Source organism: Zingiber officinale, chromosome 11B, assembly GCF_018446385.1.
Source record: "Zingiber officinale cultivar Zhangliang chromosome 11B, Zo_v1.1, whole genome shotgun sequence".
Classification (NCBI taxonomy): Eukaryota; Viridiplantae; Streptophyta; class Magnoliopsida; order Zingiberales; family Zingiberaceae; genus Zingiber; species Zingiber officinale.
This window is the reverse complement of record NC_056007.1, coordinates 12,478,000-12,498,877: the sequence shown is the minus strand read 5'-3', so window position 1 is coordinate 12,498,877 and position 20,878 is coordinate 12,478,000. Positions and strand designations below refer to the sequence as shown.

At 33.2% G+C, this 20,878-nt stretch overlaps 3 protein-coding genes across 6 annotated transcripts in view; 1 reads left to right on the top strand and 2 right to left on the bottom strand.

The window, feature by feature from the left end:
• Positions 1-4,873, bottom strand: part of LOC122034860 (probable inactive serine/threonine-protein kinase scy1) — a 57,997-nt gene extending 53,124 nt beyond the window's left edge. For 2 of the 4 annotated variants that reach the window (XR_006126802.1, XR_006126803.1), the window contains exons 1-3: positions 4,624-4,873; positions 2,921-3,019; positions 2,384-2,535 (exon numbers count right to left, since the gene is read on the bottom strand). Coding sequence is in view for 2 of the 4 variants with exons in the window: in XM_042594221.1 (XP_042450155.1) it covers positions 2,384-2,535; positions 2,921-3,019; positions 4,624-4,749 (377 nt within the window). In the remaining 2 variants the exon portion in view is untranslated. The remainder of the gene's footprint in view (positions 1-2,383; positions 2,536-2,920; positions 3,020-4,623) is intronic. The other 2 variants (XM_042594221.1, XM_042594222.1) reach the window with 2 other exon arrangements.
• Positions 4,874-6,511: 1,638 nt separating this feature from the next.
• Positions 6,512-10,553, bottom strand: LOC122033786 (putative disease resistance protein RGA1). Its single transcript, XM_042592947.1, has 3 exons — positions 8,487-10,553; positions 7,119-8,320; positions 6,512-6,793 (listed from the first exon to the last, which is right to left on the bottom strand). Exons 1-2 carry the CDS (start codon positions 10,551-10,553, stop codon positions 7,172-7,174), a joined length of 3,216 nt encoding a protein of 1,071 aa, XP_042448881.1. The 3' UTR covers positions 6,512-6,793; positions 7,119-7,171.
• A 4,608-nt stretch (positions 10,554-15,161) lies between these two features.
• LOC122034263 (putative disease resistance protein RGA3) lies at positions 15,162-20,089 on the top strand. Its single transcript, XM_042593440.1, has 3 exons — positions 15,162-15,968; positions 16,058-19,109; positions 19,300-20,089. Exons 1-2 carry the CDS (start codon positions 15,191-15,193, stop codon positions 19,054-19,056), a joined length of 3,777 nt encoding a protein of 1,258 aa, XP_042449374.1. The 5' UTR covers positions 15,162-15,190; the 3' UTR covers positions 19,057-19,109; positions 19,300-20,089.
• The last annotated feature ends 789 nt before the right edge of the window (positions 20,090-20,878 follow it).

Sequence of the window (20,878 nt, the reverse complement as noted above, 5' to 3'; positions counted from 1 at the left end):
CAGATGGCTAAATTCACTTGAAAGGTAAGAAAATAATACTCTCTTAAACCTCAATTTTATAAATCTCATCCTTCTAATGCATCAAAACTCAAATAGGTACATTCTAGATATGGAAAGGAAAATTACCCTTTTTATAATGCATCTCAATTTCAATTCCAGTGGTAGTCCGGTCACATATCAATACATGATATTGTTTGGAACTAATTTGACTGTGTGGACTTATTTTTTGCAAATCCAACTCAAATTGATTTGAAATTATATATATATATATATATATATATATATCCAACATATATGATATATATTTCATTCTGCATATAGTACATAACAAGGTTAAGTTTTAGGTTTTCAAGTTTTCCTATAAATACCTAAAAGGCGAAAATGTTAATCTGGAACTGAATATCACATTTCAGAAGGCATAAACCAACTTGAAATTTTACTTTAAAACCCTGAAAAATGCACATTGAATTTTCATTTGAATTTGAGTCATCAATTTTCTACCAAACATTTTTGCATTGTGGGTACAAAACTTCCTATCACCATATTGAGCTTCCTATTGCCTTTATTAAATTTTATATCATTACTATGGAGCTTCATAGCCCATGTATTTTGATCACTTTTATGGAGCTTCACAAACCATTATCATCACTTATCGAGCAACACACAAAAATGTCAAGTATCATTTATGTTGCTCAGATACCAATCTCATGGCATAGTTGGAACCAGCAGTCGTAATCCATGAGATAATTGCTTGCAATCAATCAGGCATATACATCAAAGGATATTCATTAACAAATCAGTGATGGTCCATGCATGACTTCTATAGTTACAAATACAAGCATTATTTATCAACCAAGTAACACATTTTTAAAAAAAGGTGTATCCTGAAGTAATGCGTTGACAACACTACATGCAAAAACTCATAGTCAATGTGAAAAGAAAAAAAATCTCACAAAAAAAGTCATGATGGCCTGATTATTTTTGGTCGGTACATAAATCTTTACCATCTAGTATTCTTATAGGAGGCAACAAATAGATAGATGTAAGTAATATATGCAATAAGTAGTCCACTTATAATCATTTTGTTGCTTCGAATAGCTTATAAGTTATATGTTCTTGTAGTAGTACTTCCGAGAACTACTAGCAACCTATTTTTAAAATTAATCAATCGATCTTGCTGATGTAATATAGACAAAACTTACGTTTTTTGATAGTCCAAAATTGATACTGATTTTAATAATCATGCTTGAATAGGTCATGTGTCATAGTTGCAACTTGGAAGTAACATAAAAAATTACTAAAATATCACACACGAAAACTGTCAAATATAGAAATGCAGGAATAAAACAAATTTTTTAGGACCTAAATCGATATATTATTTATTCTATTGAAAAATCAAAATTGTACAAAAAAATATTTATTAATTTTCTAGATTCAAGTAAGTGATATTAGTATGTAGTAAAAATAATGTGTATCTTATTGAACATGCATTATTAGGTTATTGTCAACAACCAAGTCTTATCCCACTAGGTGGGGTCGACTATATGAATTCTTCTACGTCATTGAGCTCTATCCCCTACTATATCATCATTTATATTTAAATAAATTTTGTCTTATTTTATAATTGTAACCAAGTCTTTTATGATCTTCCTTATCCTTGTTGGATGTGCACATTTGTTATAATTTCACATCGCTTAATTGGAGCATTTATTGGTTAAGTACATGTCCATACCATTTTAAACATATTTTCCAGAGTTTCCCTCAATAGGTGCAATCTCGACTTTTTCTCTAATATTTTAATTTCTTATCATGCCCATCCTTGTATGTATGCACATCGACCTTAATATCCTCATCTCTGCAACTCTAATTTTTTACTCATGTGCTCGAGTTGTAGCCCAATATTCAGCTCCATATAGCATAAGATGTCTAACCGTTATTTTTTACAAAATATTCAGCTCCATATAGCATAAGATGTCTAACCGTTATTTTGTAAAACTTTCCTTTATTTCTTAGACGTACTTTACGATCACAAGGAACACATGAACTTGCCTTCATTTCAACCATCCTGTTTCTATTTTATGTAAGACATCTCTCAATCCCTCTATCCTTTTGCCAAAATGGTCATAAGTACTTAAAACTCTCATTTTTAGATAACTCGTCATCTTCTATCTTAACAATTATCTTATTATTAGGTTATTGTTAAAAAGAATAAAGTTGTATTAAGTTGATTATAGAACAGGTCATTAGAAGAAAATATTGCCTCAAAAAAAGAGTTACCTACTAGCCAAGAGAGTATAGTAGCAGAATCTAAATAGGTATATTTGCATAAATATTTCGTGTCAACAACAATATTTTCAGACAACCCATCAGAAAAATCACTTACCTCTGTGTACCATTTAAATTTAATTCCTTGATCTTTTCTAAGAGAGGCATAACTGGCTCTGTCACAATGTAAATAGTATGTTTCATAGTAGATCCATCTGAAACCTCAGCCTCAGTGCTGTGTAGGAAGGATAGTATATTCGGATGCCTAACCTGAAAGAAACCACATAAACTTTGCGAACTATAACTCGAATGTGTGCAAAGAGTGCATGAAAAATGATTATGGAGAACATGACATTGACACATTCAATTGACATGACAGAAATATGGAAAAAATAAAAATAGTCCAATCAAATTAAAGTGAAAACATGATGCCATGAATTGCTGCAGAGTAATTTTCAGCAAAACAGTATTATGCAAAAAGGAAGAAGTAATTCAAGTGAACAAGGAGAAGTTTCAGAAAAGGAACTAAGAATTCCCATCTAAGAATTCTCATCCTTTATACGTAAGAAAAGTGAAACATATTATATCATTCTGATCAAAAGAAAAAGGATTTGCAACATAAATCTACAAGTGGAAGCTTCATATAAGTGCATACTGTCCGCAAGCGTTTAACACCATTACGACCTGCTACCAAGTGACCATCTTGACTACTGCTTCCTGAAAGAAGAAAAATTGATACTGCCGATCCATCTTCCTGGAAACACGACCAACAAAGCTATGAACCAACAAAGCCAGAAGGAAAACTAACAAATTTTAGAATGGGACATAAATACTATAACAAAAACAAATTGAAAACAAACAGTTAACAGAGAATGTTTTGATGGTTTTTCTATGCTAACAAAATAGGAACAATGAGGGTAAGAATCGATACTGCTTTCCTAATTCGAGTTGTCTTCTCTGCAAAATCGTTAAAGTGACAGCATGGCAGGGCTCAAAATACAAAGTGTTACTGACCTAAAAAGCCTTACAAACTTAGGTAACTTCAACTAGACTAAGGACACATCAACAAATACAAGGTTTGAGATGGTAGGCATAGCCTTATCCTTGCAAGAAATTAGTCAAGAAGCTTTTTCTTTGATGTGGGTATGTTTTTTATGCTAGTGATGTATTAATTAGTAGTGCTAAATATGAGTACATATGTGAATTAGCTTGTTGTGATTTAACCTATCATAACCAAAAGAAAATGAGTAAAGGCAAGTTAGTCAATTGTCATTGATAGGATTCTAGTATACTCCAAGTAGGTTGTACAAAATACTACACATAAATATGTCCTAGATTTTTTCTTGATGAAGAGGAAGGGTGCCTGTACTGTGCTGAAGGATGGAAACAAGCAAAAATTTCATCGGCACATGGAGGCAATATGGAAACATATATACCGGTACATATATCACCCATATCAGAGATATATTCATTTTTGTTAACTAATATTGTCAAAAATGCAAAAAAAAAAAAATATGTATAAGTTTACACCTACATTATAAGATATCAAACTAATCAACAAGCAATTCGTACATTTATAAAATGTATACCTGATAACGTAAACTATCAACTAATTAATCTTAGCAATCCATAATTCCATGTTAAAATATTTACACAAACTAAGCAATCCAATACCATAAGAAACAAAATATAGTTAAATACATTTTAATCAACATAAGCAATTGATACAATAGCTTTTTGTTAGTTTTGATCAAATCAATGGTAACTTGGATTTTAACTTACTACAGATTGGTTTAGATCGTAAAACCTTTGTGTGTCCATTATGTGTCCTTCATAAGGTTCATTTTGTAGTTTTGCTACTCACGGTTAGCTGGGAAGTGTTTAGTGCATATGTAATGTTTCGTTTTTCTCTAAATAGGATGTCTTTCATCTTTTCTCCAATTGTTTCTGCTATTTACTCAGATTGTTTACAACGGGTTTCTCAGTTACAATGTTATACAATAAGATACACGTTTGCTAAACTTGTTCTAGAATTATTATTATTTAGTGCAAAAGATTGGCCATCTATTTAAATTTAGACACTAATATCCTATTTCATAAACGGAAGTACGAGAGGAAGAGAAGAGAAGTGATCAACTCCATTAGATTCACCCAAAGCGCAAAACTTAAAAGGAAAATGAATAAAATAATACATTATTCCAGAAGATAATAGATCAAACAATTTTAACCTCCTCCCAGTCCCAGATCGTAACCAAACAGTTCCCAATTAAACTACGAAGGTAAATAATCAGCAAGAGGAGCTAAATGGCATCAAGATAGGAATTCGAAGAGCAGAGTCAACAAAATTAAATACGGAACCTTGGAAGTGCCGCGAGAGTGAGTCCATGAGCCCCAGGAGGAGGGGTAGGACTCACCGATGTTGTAGGGAAGATCCTTGATCCCCGTCCCAGATCCGCCCACCACTCCCTTCAAAAACTTGAACATCTCCTCCTCCTCCTCTCTCCTCGATTGAGACGCTGAAAGGGAAGGAGAAGTAACGACTAGCGAGATCTGACTGAGTAGGAGCACCAGATGGCGCAAGGAGTTATACCATGCGGACAGTCCTATAGTTTGGCCCTTTGAGTATCTATAATATCAACATTTATAAATAAATTGACTTTTAAAATATCATGCAATTTATAATTCAGTTTTAATTCTTTTATTGTTCCTCTAAATATTTTTATTATTAATTATAATTTTATTTATAATATATTAGAAGAGGTAAACACATGACTAACTTTAATATATTAAGAAGGGGCAAGCCAAATACATTTATATGTTAATGGTCTTTAGTTTTCAAATTTTAAAAAAAAAATGTGAAAGAAATGCATTTGAGGTCTTTTGGTGATTAAAAATTTAAAATAATATTCTATCTGTGCCCCCTACTTGTTGATTTTGATCACTAAAATATCATCAAAATATTTTAAAAGTTTTACAAATATACAGAAAATTATAAGAATATTTTGGGAATAGAGGGTCTTTAGTAAATTTGTTTTTTTTTGTAAATATAAAATCTTAAGTGATACATTTGATATAATGGCATATGTGGTCGGAGCACTAGTTGATTTTGTTAATGTCTAGTGTTGTCGGTTTTATGATAACAATAAATAAATCATGGGATATTTTATTCTAATATAAGATTCTTTATGTGAACAAAATATTTTATATCTATTAAAATTAATTTTAAAATTTATTAAAATAAATATTCATATAGACCAACTGTACCAATTCATAAGGGTGGTACAATAGCATCTGTACAATGCAATAAGATGAGTAGATGACTCCAAATGCCTCTCTAAAGTTTAATAGTTGTTTTTAAATATTCCATAAGTTTCCATATATTTTCAAATGGCGCATTCAATTTTCTAGTTGTTTTCAAAAAAAAAAAATGTATCGTACTTCTTTTTTAATTAAAAGCGCACTTAATTCTTCCTGCTATTTCAATCATAATTTAAAGTAAAAAAATATATTAAGCCAAATCAAACTGAAATGAATCGAGAAAAAAAATAAAATTTAATTATTTCATAAAAAATATGTTATTAAACTCATGTTAATCTCTTAAATTTCTCCATATTTTTATTTTTAAATTTGGACCTTTACTAAAAAAATTAAAATACAAAAAAGTTGATAAAAAATAAAAAAATCTTTAATATTTTTGTTTTTATTTAATATCTAACTACAAGAAAATAAGTAAAAGTGAAATAAAACTAGGAGATCATTGTTAATTTTATTATTTAATTTTTTATTAATCTTCTTTTTGTATTTTTAAATTTTTAAAGTTTAAAAAATAAAAAAAAAATATAGATCAATTTATGAGATAATCATGAGTCTAATAATGTAATTTTTTAAAAAAATAATTTTTTTGTGTCATTAAACTCGATCAAAATAATAATTTTTTTTCTTAATCCGGTTCCATTCAATTTAGGATTAATATCAATATTTTTTATACTTTTGAGGGTTATATTGGAATTTTTAGTGTTTTTACCAAAATCAATCTTTGTTTTTGGTTAATTATTGAATCTAGATGAGTTTAGGAATTTTAGAAGTTGGTTGAGTTGATTTAGAGTTATTTAGAGATTAGGTCAAAAAATAGGACATCTTATTTTTCCGCCTTAATACATAATCAAGTTTAGCAAACGTGTATCATATTGTATTACATTGTAACTGAGAAACCCGATCTAAACAGGCTTGTAAATACTAGAAACAATTGGAGAAAAGATGAAAGACATTGTATTTAGAGAAAAACGAAACATTACATATGCAACAAACATACCAGAATTGTAATTTGCAGAATTCTGTTTTTATCAGTTATTTTTCACTTCCCAGCCAACCGTGTGTAGCAAAACTACAAAATGAACCTTATTAAGGGCACACAATGGACACGTAAAGGTGTCCATTATGCATTATTTTCACTTATATATGCTGTAAGTGAATCTAACTCAGTTAACCTCCTTTTCAGTTTGAACTGGAGCTCCATTAACTGCTGCACCTGAAAAGAAAATGGTTGAATTGTCACAAGAAACAGGGAAGTTTGCAGTTTCCTACTTTCATGTTTTTTTCAGACAGGACCGTGCAGACTAATTCCACTCTCGTAAATGCAAAAAGAGATGAAGCAATAACTCCCCAGAAAAAGAAGCATCATGCAAGCGTTTTCTATTATATAAGTCCATTTAAAGAAGCATCAGCTTTTACACTACAATGCTGAATAGTCAACACAAGAGCCCAGGTAAACTTCTAAGAGTTGCATTTTTCAGAAACAAAGAAAGCAGCATCGACAAACTGTTATAATAATTCAAAACATGAAATTTGCGTACCAAGACTGCAAGTGGTAAGAACACAACAGTTGAGAGTGTCTTCTTTAGTAAGCTTATAACTGATAATTCTCAAATGGTTTCTGCTTGTGCTCAAAACTCAACTTCTCTAGGTTAGTCAATCTGCCAATGCATCTAGGAAGTACCTCAATGCCAACTTCAGAAAGTTCAAGTTGAGACAAATTAGCAAGGTTTTCAATGCCACCGGGCAACTCTTGAAGATCCAAATTACCATTCAGATTTAGCACTTTCAGATTAGAAAGCCGACAGAATGATACGGGCAATGCCTTGATTTTTGTCTCTGTGACTTCTAGATTACTAAGTTCTGAAAGATCCCCAATACTCTCAGGTAACTTGGAGAGCCTTTGGCAACCATTCAGCTCCAGATTTTGCAGCTTAGATAGCTGACATATTGATTCAGGTAACTCTTGTATTTCTGTATCCGAGAGCTTAAGTTGACGCAGTTCAGTAAGATATCCAATGTCATCAGGTAAACTGAAAAACCTTCTGCAGCCATCCATCTCAAGAGCTTCTAGGCTAAACAATTGGCATACAGACGCTGGCAACTGTTCGATATCTATGCCAGAAACTACCAGGTGGCTTAATCTTTTCAAGGCTCCAATACCACTCGGTAATTGAGAAAGATTTGTGCAACCATTCAACTTCAATGTACGAAGGCTAGTCAATTGACATAATGGCTCTGGAAGAATAGAAATATTTGTATATGAAAGTGCAAGGTAATTTAAGTTGGAGAGGTTACCTATGTCATTGGGTAATTCTGAAAGATTGCTGTAAGCCAAATCTAAAGTGAGCAGGTTGGACAACGAACAGATGGACTCAGGTAGTTTTGTGATTTTTGTCATACAAACAGTTACATGTTGAAGGTTCACAAGTTTTCCTATGGAACTGGGCAACTCCATTAGGATTTTGCAGTGGTCCAATTTTAGTGTTGGCAGTTTGGATAAGCGATCAACAGATTCAGGCAACATTTTGATAGATGTTCCACAAAGCCCAAGATGGCAAAGGCTGAAAAGATTGCCAATGTTGTGGGGTAGCTTCTTCAGATTTCTGCAATAATCAACTATCAAGGATTGAAGGTTTCTCAACAGACAAATAGATTCCGGCAGCATTTCAATGTTTGCTTCAGAAAGTTCAAGATAGCGTAGGTTAACAAGCTTGCCTATGTCACTTGGTAGTTCTCTTAACTTTAAACATTTGTCCAAGGTCAGTGTCTAGTTCTCTTAACTTTAAACATTTGTCCAAGGTCAGTGTCTGGAGGTTGTAAAGCTGACACACAGCTGCAGGAAGGAGTTCAATAAATCTATCACAAATTCGAAGATATCGCAGGTGAATGAATCTTAGGCTTGATACCGAAGATGCATTAAGTTTATCCAATGATTTCTCCTGAATTGTTACAGCTATCGAAGAATCTCCATGACATGTCAACTCCAAGGCCCGAATGCCTTGCACGGACTCGATCAATGCCATAGTTAAAATATCATTAGGTAGGAAACCACCTAAACTTCTATATAATAACTGCAATGTCAAGATTGCATTAGAAGACTGGAGTTCATTTGTCCCCTTGCTACTTGTCACGTATAATTGACAGATTTTACCTGAGTCCTTATACATCTTCACATTTGGCAAGGAAGAGCATTCTCCATTTGACATATACTTCGATACATCATATAGCAAGTCATGGATTGTGAATGTCCCATCCCATGATCTGTCAAAAATTGTTAACATCTGCAACTCATGGAAGTAATTACAACCAACAGTTTCCAGACTTTGATAGTCCTCATCCTCATGCTGAATGTAACCTTGTGCCATCCACAATCTGACTAACTCGTATTTGTCAAACTTATATCCCCTAGGAAACAGAGAACAGTAGAGGAAACACGGTTTCAAATAAGTGGGCAATAGATAGTAGCTCAACTGAAGAGCTGGAGAAATGTCATTTTCAGTTTCTTGTAGTTTCCACAATTCACTCTCCAAAACATCTATCCATATCCGTCTATTCATTTGATAACCAAGAAGGCTTCCAAGAGTTTTCACAGCTATAGGCAATCCCCTGCACTTTTGTACAATATATTTTCCAATTCGAACGAGTCTAGGTGGGTGACTGGAATGATCTTCACGAAATGCACAGTGCTGGAATAAATCCCATGACAGATCTAGAGGCAAGCAACCCAATGGATAAGATTCGATTCCACTTAATTTGCTAGCTTCTAGCTCAGTCCGGGAAGTAATTATAAACTTAGCCATTCTGACACCAGCTAAGGGAGCTTGCAAGTATTCCCACAGTCTCGGATTCAGGTCCTGAAGATCATCCAGCACGAGCAAAAGCTTTTTTCCTTTAAGCGTTTCCTTCATAACACTTTGAAGATGAAGTGGTTCTTTACCATCACATGATTTTCCAGTTATAGAGACAAAAAATGCTTTTGATAAGCTTACAGCATCAGATTCCTCAGTGAAGTGAAGCCAGACTCTTGAGTTGAAGTATTTGCATACGAGGGGATCGTTGTATACTTCCTTAGCTAGTACTGTTTTTCCAACACCTGCTTCGCCGACTATCGAAATAGCAGAGAACTTATTTCTACTGCGTTCATCCTCAAATAAAGAAAATCTGGAATTCGTACCGAGTAGTAGCCAGCTAATGATATGCTCCCGGTCACTGTTCCTCCCATAGATTTGTTTAGTTACATCAAAAGCATTGTAATGCTTCCTTCCACGGATGGTATCCTCCGGAAAGTAGTTCAAATCTTTGGTTGATTTCTGACTCGATGACTCTGCAAGAAGAAACTCTGTTACCCTTTGCAACTTCTCAGAATCTTGATTCTCTTGCGAAACTAGCAGCAGGTGGCTTGCGAATTTCTGGGACTTCTGGAGTTGTGCGAGGAGATTGTGTTTCGCCCCTGCAATCCTGACAACAAGATTGTCATGTCCCGAAGAATGACTTGCTTCTACGCTAAGTTCCGGAGAAGGATTTATTGGAGACCTTGCCCCTCCGCCAAGTCCCGGGGAAGAGTCTGTTATACACGACTTTGCCGCTCCGTCGAGTCCCGGGAAATGCATTGTCCCTCCATCAAGTCCCGGCGAAGGATCTGAATATAGGTAACTTAACAGCTGCTTGATTTTATTATGAAATTCCGCTTGGGGTAGGAACATCTTGTATTGATAATCGTCCACAAAATCTTCAACTTCGACGACCAAATCTTGGAGCTCCTTCAGCCGCAGTTTGATAGCATCTTCCTTGATCTGGCGGCCCGAATCATACAGCAGCCCTTTGATATTCTTCAGAGTCGCTTTAATATCTTTTAATTCTTCCTGCGATACCTCACGCCAAGGTCGTCGTGATAATTCGATCATCTCTGCAGCAAGCTGCCGGAACAGGTCGTCGATCTTGGAGGCGAAGCGAGAGAAAGAGTCGTTCTTCATTGGTAAATAACTAACTAATTCTATTTTCAGGAGAACAATGATATTAGTAGAGCTGTGTTAACTACAGAATCTAATCCACAGGGGAAGACTTGACGAGTCGACGAACACGATATTTTGAGGTCATTTTTAAAATGCCCCTCAAATATTCAGCAGCTTTCTTAAAATACATTCTAAAATTTTCTTAGATTTATTTTATTATAAAAAATAAATATATTTTGAATCATTTTTAAAATGCCGCTCAAATATTTTGAGTCATTTTTAAAATATCCGTCGAACATTTACTAGTTTTCTTAAAACACATTTAAAGTTTTCTTAATATTTATTATAAAAAAAATTAAATATAGTATTTATTACAAAGGTCCTTCATTATCTAATCCACAGGAGAAGACTAATCAACCAATTGGATATTTCGAGTCATTTTTAAAATGCCCCTCAAATATTTAGTAGCTTTCTTAAAATATATTTTAAAGTTTTCTTAGTATCTATTATAAAAAAAGATTAAATATAATATTTATTTTAAATGATAGTATTTATTCCACAAGAAAAGACTAGCCGGTCAATGAACTAGATATTTTGAGTCATATTTAAAATGCCCAATAAATATTTTGAGTTATTTTTAAAATATCCCCCAACATTAAGTAGCTTTCTTAAAATTACCTTTTTTGTTTTATTAAAACAAATTTTAAATTTTTCTTAGTATATATTATTTAAAAAATAGGATAAAAATTAAAAGGCCGCTCTAAATTAATGGAAACACCATATTATCATTTTTATTTAAAAAAAAATCAAATAATCACTCCTCTTACGAGTTTATCTTGAAAATACTCTTAAATTCATATGGTAGAAGCTATCGGTTACCTTCTATACCATGTTTTTAATTTTTTAAATATTTATTATAAAAAATTAAGTATAGTATTTATTACTGAATAAGACTAGCTAACGATATGGATATTTTAACTCATTTATAAAAAATATCCCTCAAATATTTTGAGTCGTTTTTAAAATGCCCCTCGAACATTTAATAGCTTTCTTAAAACTCATTTAAATTTTTGTATTATTTATTCTAAAAAAATATTAAATATAGTATTTATTATAAAGGTCATTATCTAATCCACAAAAGATGACTAGCCAACTAGTTGGATATTTTGAGACATTTTTAAAATGCCCCTCAAATATTTTGAGTTATTTTTAAAATACTCTCAAACATTTAGAAGCTTTCTTAAACCACATTTTAAATTTTCTTAATATTTATTATAAAAAAATATTAGATATAGTATTTATTTTAAAGGACAGTATCTTTCCTCTAGCAAATCAACAAACTATATATTTTGAGTCAATTTTAAAATGTCTCTAAAATATTTTGAGCCATTTTTAAAACACAATTAAAAATTTTCTTAGTATTTATTATAAAAAGGATTAAATGTAATATTTATTTTAAAGGACATTATCTAATCCACAGGAGAGGTCTACCAAGTCAACGAACTAGATATTTTGAATCATTTTTAAAATGCACCTCAAATCTTTTGAGTCATTTTTAAGGTACATCTTAAATTTTATTAGTGTTTATTATAAAAAGAGATGAAAATAAAAAAGATCCTTTATTAGTATAAAATATTTCTTTTTTTAAAAAATATCAAAATTGTGCCCAATTGATAATTTTTTAATAAAAAAATACTCTTTTCGTTCTCGACCTTAAAATTAATTTGTACGAAAAAACACTATTTTAAAATTGCTTTATCCGAAGCAACTTCAAGGTAGATGAAAAGAATGCTTTACTATTTTATGTCAAAATACATTTTTTTAATTCAAAAAAAATATTTAATTTATTTATTAAAAACATTTAGGATTCTTATCTAAAATGGATATGTTATGTAAACCGTTCAACCAAATTAAAATACTAACAAATATTTTATATATTTTAGACTGATATACAAAAATTAAAATGATTTTTATTTTAAAAAATTAAGTAAAGTTTTAATCCGATCAAGAAAAAGGTCCAACTAGATTTGATTAAAACTTTACTTAATTTTTTAAAATAAAAATCATTTTAATTTTTTATACCAGTCTAAAATATATAAAATATTTGTTAGTATTTTAATTTGGTTCAACGGTTCACATAACATATCCATTTTAGATAAGAATCCTAAATGTTTTTTATAAATAAATTAAATATATTTTTTTATTTTTTTATTTTTTTTTAAAAAAGTATTTTGAAATAAAATAAAAAACATTCTTTTCATCTAGGGTTGTAAATAAATCAAGCGTTCATGAACAAATTTGATATTCAATTTGGTAATAGCTTGTTTATGTTCATTCACTATATATAAGATTAATTAAACAAACAAGCTTGAACAGCTCGTTAAACTAAATAAATAAACTTGAACACATATGTGTTCAGCTCGTTAACGTTTGTGAACAACGTTCATGAACAATGTTCATAAATACGTTCGTGAACAATGTTCACAAACCATATTTATTAATAAAACTCTTTTCAATATGCTAAATAAAAAATAAAATAAATAAATTTAAATTATCAATCTTAATAATCAATCAAACAATTAAAAATTTCAAACAATCAAGCATGCTTAAATTGAGAGCTTGATAACATCTAAATGAACCAAGCTCAACCAAGCTCAAGTCAAGCTCGAACCAATTTCAAGCCAAACTTGAATTGAGAGCTTGATAACATCTAAACGAATCAAGCTCAAGCCAAGTTTAAAACAAGCTCAAGCTCATAAAAAATAAACCAAGCCAAGCTTGAACACTCATTTCAAAAGCTTAGTTCATTTTAAGCTCAGCTCGGCTCGGCTCAGCTTGATTATCTTATCAAATAAATTTAAACACTCTAAACCTCAGCTCGGCTTGACTTGTTTATAGCCTTATTTTCATCTACCTTGAAGTTACTTTGGATAAAGCAATTTTAAAATGGTATTTTTTTCGTACAAATTAATTTTAAGGTCGAGAACAAAAAAGAATATTTTTTTATTAAAAAATTATCAATTGGGCACAATTTTGATATTTTTTTTAAAAAAGAAATATTTTATATGAATAAAGATCTTTTTTATTTTCTTCTCTTTTTATAATAAACACTAATAAAATTTAAAATGTACCTTAACAATGACGCAAAAGATTTGAGGTGCATTTTAAAAATGATTCAAAATATCTAGTTCGTTGACTTGGTAGTCTTCTCCTGTTCTTTTTTATAATAAATACTAAGAAATTTTTAATTGTGTTTTAAGAAAGCTACTAAATGTTTGAGGGACTTTTAAAAATGACTCAAAATATTTTAGGGACATTTTAAAATTGTCTCAAAATATCTAGTTTGTTGATTTGCTAGTGGATTAGATACTGCCCTTTAAATTAAATACTATATCTAATATTTTTTATAATAAATATTAAGAAAATTTAAAATGTGGTTTAAGAAAGCTACTAAATGTTTGAGAGTATTTTAAAAATAACTCAAAATATTTGAGGGGCATTTTAAAAATGTCTCAAAATATCCAACTCGTTGGCTAGTCTTGTTTTGTGGATTAGATAATGACCTTTATAATAAATACTATATTTAATTTTTTTTATAATAAATAATACAAAAATTTAAATGAGTTTTAAGAAAGCTATTAAATGTTTGAGGGGTATTTTAAAAATGACTCAAAATATTTGAGGGACATTTTTTATAAATGAGTCAAAATATTTATATCGTTGGCTAGTCTTATCCAGTAATACTACTATACTTAATTTTTTTATAATAAATATTTAAAAAATTAAAAACATGATATAGAAGGTAACCGATAGCTTCTACGATATGAATTTAAGAGTATTTTCAAGATAAACTCGTAAGAGGAGTGATTATTTGACTTTTTTTAAAATAAAAATGATAATATGGTGTTTCTATTAATTTAGAGCGACCTTTTAATTTTTATCCTATTTTTTTAATAATATATACTAAGAAAAATTTAAAATGTGTTTTAATAAAGCAAAAAAGATAATTTTAAGAAAGCTACTTAATGTTGGGGGACATTTTAAAAATAACTCAAAATATTTATTGGGCATTTTAATATGACTCAAAATATCTAGTTCATCGGCTAGTCTTCTCTTGTGGAATAAATACTATCCTTTAAAATAAATATTATATTTAATCTTTTTTTTTATAATAGATACTAAGAAAATTTTAAAATATATTTTAAGAAAGCTACTAAATATTTGAGGGGCATTTTAAAAATGACTCGAAATATCCAATTGGTTGATTAGTCTTCTCTTGTGGATTAGATAATGAAGGACCTTTATAATAAATACTATATTTAATATTTTTTTATAATAAATATTAAGAAAACTTTAAACTGTGTTTTAAGAAAACTACTAAATGTTCGAGGGATATTTTAAAAATGACTCAAAATATTTGAGCGGCATTTTAAAAATGATTCAAAATATATTTATTTTTTATAATAAATAAATCTAAGAAAATTTTAAAATGTATTTTAAGAAAACTCCTGAATATTTGAGGGGCATTTTAAAAATGAGCTCAAAATATCGTGTTCGTTGACTCGTCAAGTCTTCCCCTGTGGATTAGATTCTGTAGTTAACACAGCTCTACTAATATCATTGTTCTCCTGAAAATAGGATTAGTTAGTTATTTACCAATGGCGAACGACTCTGTCTCTCGCTTCGCCACCAAGATCGGCAACCTGTTCCGGCCGCTTGCTGCAGAGATGATAAGAGTATCATTATCAGATCTTGCAGCGAGATCTATGCCCGAGGTACAGCGATATAAATTAGAAGGTATTAAAGTGATTTTGAAGAATATCAAAGGGCTGCTGTATGATTCGGGGCGCCAGATCAGGGAAGATGATATCAAACTGTGGCTGAAGGAGCTCCAAGATTTGGTCATCGAGGTTGAAGATTTGGTGGATGATTATCAATACAAGATGTTCCAACGCGAAGCGGAATTTCTTAATAAAATCGAGCAGCCGTCAGGTTACGTATCTTCAGATCCTTTGCGGGGACTTGATGGAGGGGCAATGCATTCCCCGGGACTCGACGGAGCGGCAAAGTCGTGTATAATAGACTCTTGCCCGGGACTTGGAGGAGGGGCAAGGTCTTCAATACATCCTTCTCCGGAACTTAGCGTAGGAGCAAGTCATTCTTCGGGACTTGATGTAGGGACAAGTCATCATTCGGGTATAACAGACTTTTCCTCGGGATTTGGTGGAGGGGCAAGGTCTACAATAGACCCTTCTCCAGAATTTTCCTCGGGACTTGGTGGAGGGGCAAGGTCTACCATAGATCCTTCTCCAGAATTTTTTACAATAGACCCTTCTCCAGATTTTTCCCCGGAACTTGACGGGAGGAGGAGGATCGGATTCTTTGGTCCTCATTCTTCGTTATTGGATCAGTTGTTGGATCAACATAAAAAGATTGGTAAGAGAACCCTTATCTATTAATAAGTAGGGGATGATTGATCCCCACTAATACAAAAATTGAATTAAAGACTGATCCAATCTTTACAGATAAGATAATCTCATCCTGGAAGAAGGAGGAGGAGGTAATTTCCTGTATAACAACAGACCCTTCCTCGGGACTTGACGGAGGGGCAAGGCATTCCCCGGGATTTAGGGAGGTGGTAGGGCCGTCTACGATACGGAATGAGGTAGACGCTTCTCCAATCAAGGGTCCATTCAATATTGTTGTCAGGATTGCATGGGTGAAACACAATCTCCTCGCACAACTCCAGAAGTCCCAGAAATTCGCAAGCCACCTGCTGCTAGTTTCGCAAGAGAATCAAGATTCTGAGAAGTTGCAAAGGGTAAGAGAGTTTCTTCTTGCAGAGTCATCGAGTCAGAAATCAACCAAAGATTTGAACTACTTTCCGGCGGATACCATCCGTGGAAGGAAGCATTACAATGCTTTTGATGTAACTAAACAAATCTATGGGAGGAACAGGGACAAGGAGTTTATCATTAGTTGGCTATTCAGTACAAATTCCAGATTTTCTCTATTTGAGGATGAACGCAGTAGAAATAAGTTCTCTGCTATTTCGATAGTCGGCGAGGCAGGTGTTGGAAAAACAACCCTAGCTAAGGAAGTATACAACGATCCCCTCATATGCAAATACTTCAACTCAAGAGTCTGGCTTCACTTCACTGAGGAATCTGATGCTGTAAGCTTTTCAAAAGCATTTTTTGTCTCTATAACGGGAAAGTCATGTGATGGTAAACTACCGGTTCATCTTCAAAGTGTTATGAAGGAAGAACTAAAGGGAAAAAAGCTTTTGCTCGTGCTGGATGATCTTCAGGACCTGAATCCGAGACTGTGGGAATACTTGCAAGCTCCCTTAGCTGGTGTCAGAATGGCCAAGTTTATAATTACTTCCCGGACTGAGCTAGAAGCTAGCAAATTAAGAGGAATCGAATCTTATCCATTGGGTTGCTTGCCTCTAGATCTGTCATGGGATTTATTCCAGCACTGTGCATTTCGTGAAGATTCCAGTCACCCACCTAAGCTCATTGAAATCGGAAAACGTATTGTTCAAGAGTGTAGGGGATTGCCTATAGCTGTGAAAACTCTTGGAAGTGTTCTTGGCTATCAAATGGATAAACAGATATGGTTAGATGTTTTGGATAGTGAATTGTGGGAATTACAAGAAACTGAAACTGACATTTCTCCAGCTCTTCAGTTGAGCTACTATCTATTGCCCACTTACTTGAAACCGTGTTTCCTCTACTGTTCTCTTTTTCCTAGAGGATATAAGTTTGATAAATATGAGTTAGTCAGATTGTGGATGGCACAAGGTTACATTCAGCATGAGTATGGTCAAAGTCTGGAAACCGTTGGTTGTAATTACTTCCATGAGTTGCAGATGCTAACAATTTTTGACAGATCATGGGATGGGACATTCACAATCCATAACTTGCTATACGATGTGTCGAGGTATATGTCAAATGGAGAATGCTCTTCCTTGCCATATGGGAAGATGTATAAGGACTCAGGTAAAATTCGTCAATTATACGTGACAAGTAGCAAGGGGACAAATGAACTCCAGTCTTCTAATGCAAACTTGACATTGCAGTTATTATATAAAAGTTTAGGTGGTTTCCTACCTAATGATATTTTAACTATGACGTTGATCGAGTCCGTGCAAGGCATTCGGGCCTTGGAGTTGACATGTCATGGAGATTCTTCAATAGCTGAAACAATTCAGGAGAAAGCATTGGATAAACTTAATGCATCTTCGGTATCAAGCCTAAGATTCATTCACCTGCGATATCTTCGAATTTGTGATAGATTTATTGAACTCCTTCCTGCAGCCGTGTGCGAGCTTTACAACCTCCAGACACTGACCTTGGACAAATGTTTAAAGTTAATAGAACTACCAAGTGACATAGGCAAGCTTGTTAACCTACGGTATCTTGGACTTTCTGAAGCAAACATTGAAAAGTTGCCGAAATCTGTTTATCAATTGCGAAACCTTCAATCCTTGAAAGTTGATTATTGCAGAAATCTGAAGGATCTACCCTACAACATTGGCAGTCTTGTCAATCTTTGCCATCTCAGGCTTTCTGGAACATCTATCAAAAGGTTGCCTAGATCTGTACATTGCCTATCCAAACTGTCAACACTAAAATTGGACCAATGCAAAATCCTAATGGCGTTACCCAGTTCCATAGGAAACCTTGTGAACCTTAGACATGTTACAGCTTGTAAGACAAAAATCACAAAACTACCTGAGTCCATCTGTTTATTGTTCAACCTACTCACTTTAGATTTGGCTTACAGCAATCTTTCAGAGTTACCCAATGACATAGGTAACCTCTCCAACTTGAATTACCTTGCACTTTCATATACAAATATTTCTATTCTTCCAGAGTCATTATGTTACTTGTATAGACTTCGTATATTGAAGTTGAATGGTTGCACAAATCTTTCTCAATTACCGAGTGGTATTGGAGCCTTGAAAAGATTAAGCCATCTGGTAGTTTCTGGCATCAATATTGAACAGTTGCCTGCATCTGTATGCCAATTGTTGAACCTGGAAGTTCTTGAGATGGATGGCTGCAGAAAATTTTTCAGTTTACCTGATGGCATTGGCTATCTTACTAAACTGCATCAACTTAAGCTCTCGGATACAGAAATACAAGAGTTACCTGAATCTATAGGTCAGCTATCTAACCTGCAAAATCTGGAGCTAAATGGTTGCCAAAGGCTCTGCAAGTTACCTGAGAGTATTGGAGATCTTTCAGAACTTAGTAATCTAGAAGTCACAGAGACAAAAATCAAGGCTTTGCCTGCATCATTCTGTCAGCTTTCTAATCTGAAAGTGCTAAATCTGAATGGTAATTTGGATCTTCAAGAGTTGCCCAGTGGCATTGAAAACCTTGCTAATTTGTGTCAACTTGAACTTTCTGAAGTTGGCATTGAGGTACTTCCCAGATGCATTGTCAGATTGACTAACCTAGAGAAGTTGACTTTTGAGCACAAGCAGAAACCATTTGAGAATTATCAGTTATAAACTTACTAAAGAAGACACTCTCTACTGATGTGTTCTTTCCACTTGCAGCCTTGGTACGCAAATTTCATGTTTTGAATTGTTATAACGGTTTATCGATGCTGCCTTCTTTGTTTCTGAAAAATGCAACTTTTATAAATTTACCTGGGCTCTTGTGTTTAACTATTCAGTATTGTAGTGTAAACTGAAAGTAGGAAACTGTAAACTTCCCTATGTCTCGTGACAATTCAACCATTCTCTTTTCAGGTGCAGTAGTTAAATGGAGCTCCATTTCAGCTGATAACTCAAACCAAAAAAGAAGGTTAGCTGAGTTAGATTCACTTGTTGTGCAAGGTTCAATATGTTCAACTAAATCATTTCTGCAGTTTCATTTCATTCATTACTTCCAATCCTTTCCACCAAGAGCAATCTAACAAACTATTTAATGCACCCCCACCCCCACATGGTTAGTTCCTCAATAGCTTCAAGCTCTCCATTGAAGGGGAGGTGCACATGACCCTGTCCCAAAACCTCCCCTTTTGCGATCTTCAATTTAATTCCTGGTCCACCCAAATCCAATCCCCTGGCCTTTCCCTTTCCCCTGGCATCAAGACAAGATTTGCAGGATAAAGCCCACATGCACCGAAATCTCTCCTCACCAGCATTGAATTCATGTAGTTTGTGTACAAGAATTGATCCCTCGGCACGCCACTGCATGTGAGGTGAACTCATGGAGGGCACTGATTTGATGCTTGGAACCTCGCTGCTCCAAAATCCCTTGAAGACTGTAAATGTCGAGCCAGGCTTGGCTGGAACTTGCACAGTCACGTAGAGAAGCAGAAAAAGGCATTGGTTGTCATCTGATGAGACTCAATCCAGCCAAACTGAGGAGAATTAGATTGTGAATGAGCCAAGCTCAACTAAATTTTATATTGTTCAAATTTATTTAAAAAGATAAGTGAGCTAAGTCAAGTCAAGTTAAAATGAATCAAGTTGTTGAAACGACTCTTTAAGCTTTACTTAATTTCTTTTTACGAGTTTGAGCTTGATTTGCTTATATGTCATTGAACTCGCAATTAGATAGATTGTTTGAGCTGATAACTTTTTATTGAGTTTATATATATTAAACAAAATTAAAAAATATTTATCAAATCAATGCTAAATTTGCTCATCAATATTTAATTCATTTACGACCCTAGCTAAGAAGAGGAAGATACTCGATTTTGCCCAAGCATAGCAAGAAAGAAGTAATGCGACCTGCAGAGCAACTTGCGTGTTTATTGTTAGAAGCAAACAATGGAGAGTGGACCACGGCACAAATACATGTGTTCTCATGGAGGGACAAGGACATAAGAGGAAGGCAAAAGAGTTGGTTAAACTCCAATGCTCTATTATACCCTTCGTCTTCCTCTGACTTCTTCATGGTGTCGATCAAAGAGTGGAACGAGATCATAGTTTAGCATGCTCACGTCAAGGTGTTAAGGGTCCGTTCACATTTTTATCTCTAAGTCAATTCCATTCCATGTGAGGAGGGGAGAAAAGGGGAAGCCATGTGCTTGGAACATGAAAAGTGGGACTACAAAATTTAATGTTTTGTACTCTCTTTTCTCTACAAAAGAATTTGTATCAAAGTGGAAGGTCTTTGCCCTGTCTGATAAGGAACACGAACTATCCACTCAAATATCATTTTTTTAATTGCATTTATTTTTTCTGTCTAAACCTTTTTAGTCGTATTGATAGTAAAGTTTAAACTATCACATTAATACGATTGACAATCAAAACGATTATAATGTTAAGTTATCTTGACTTATGTTGGAGCAGTTGTGGCCCTAATTATTTTAAGACA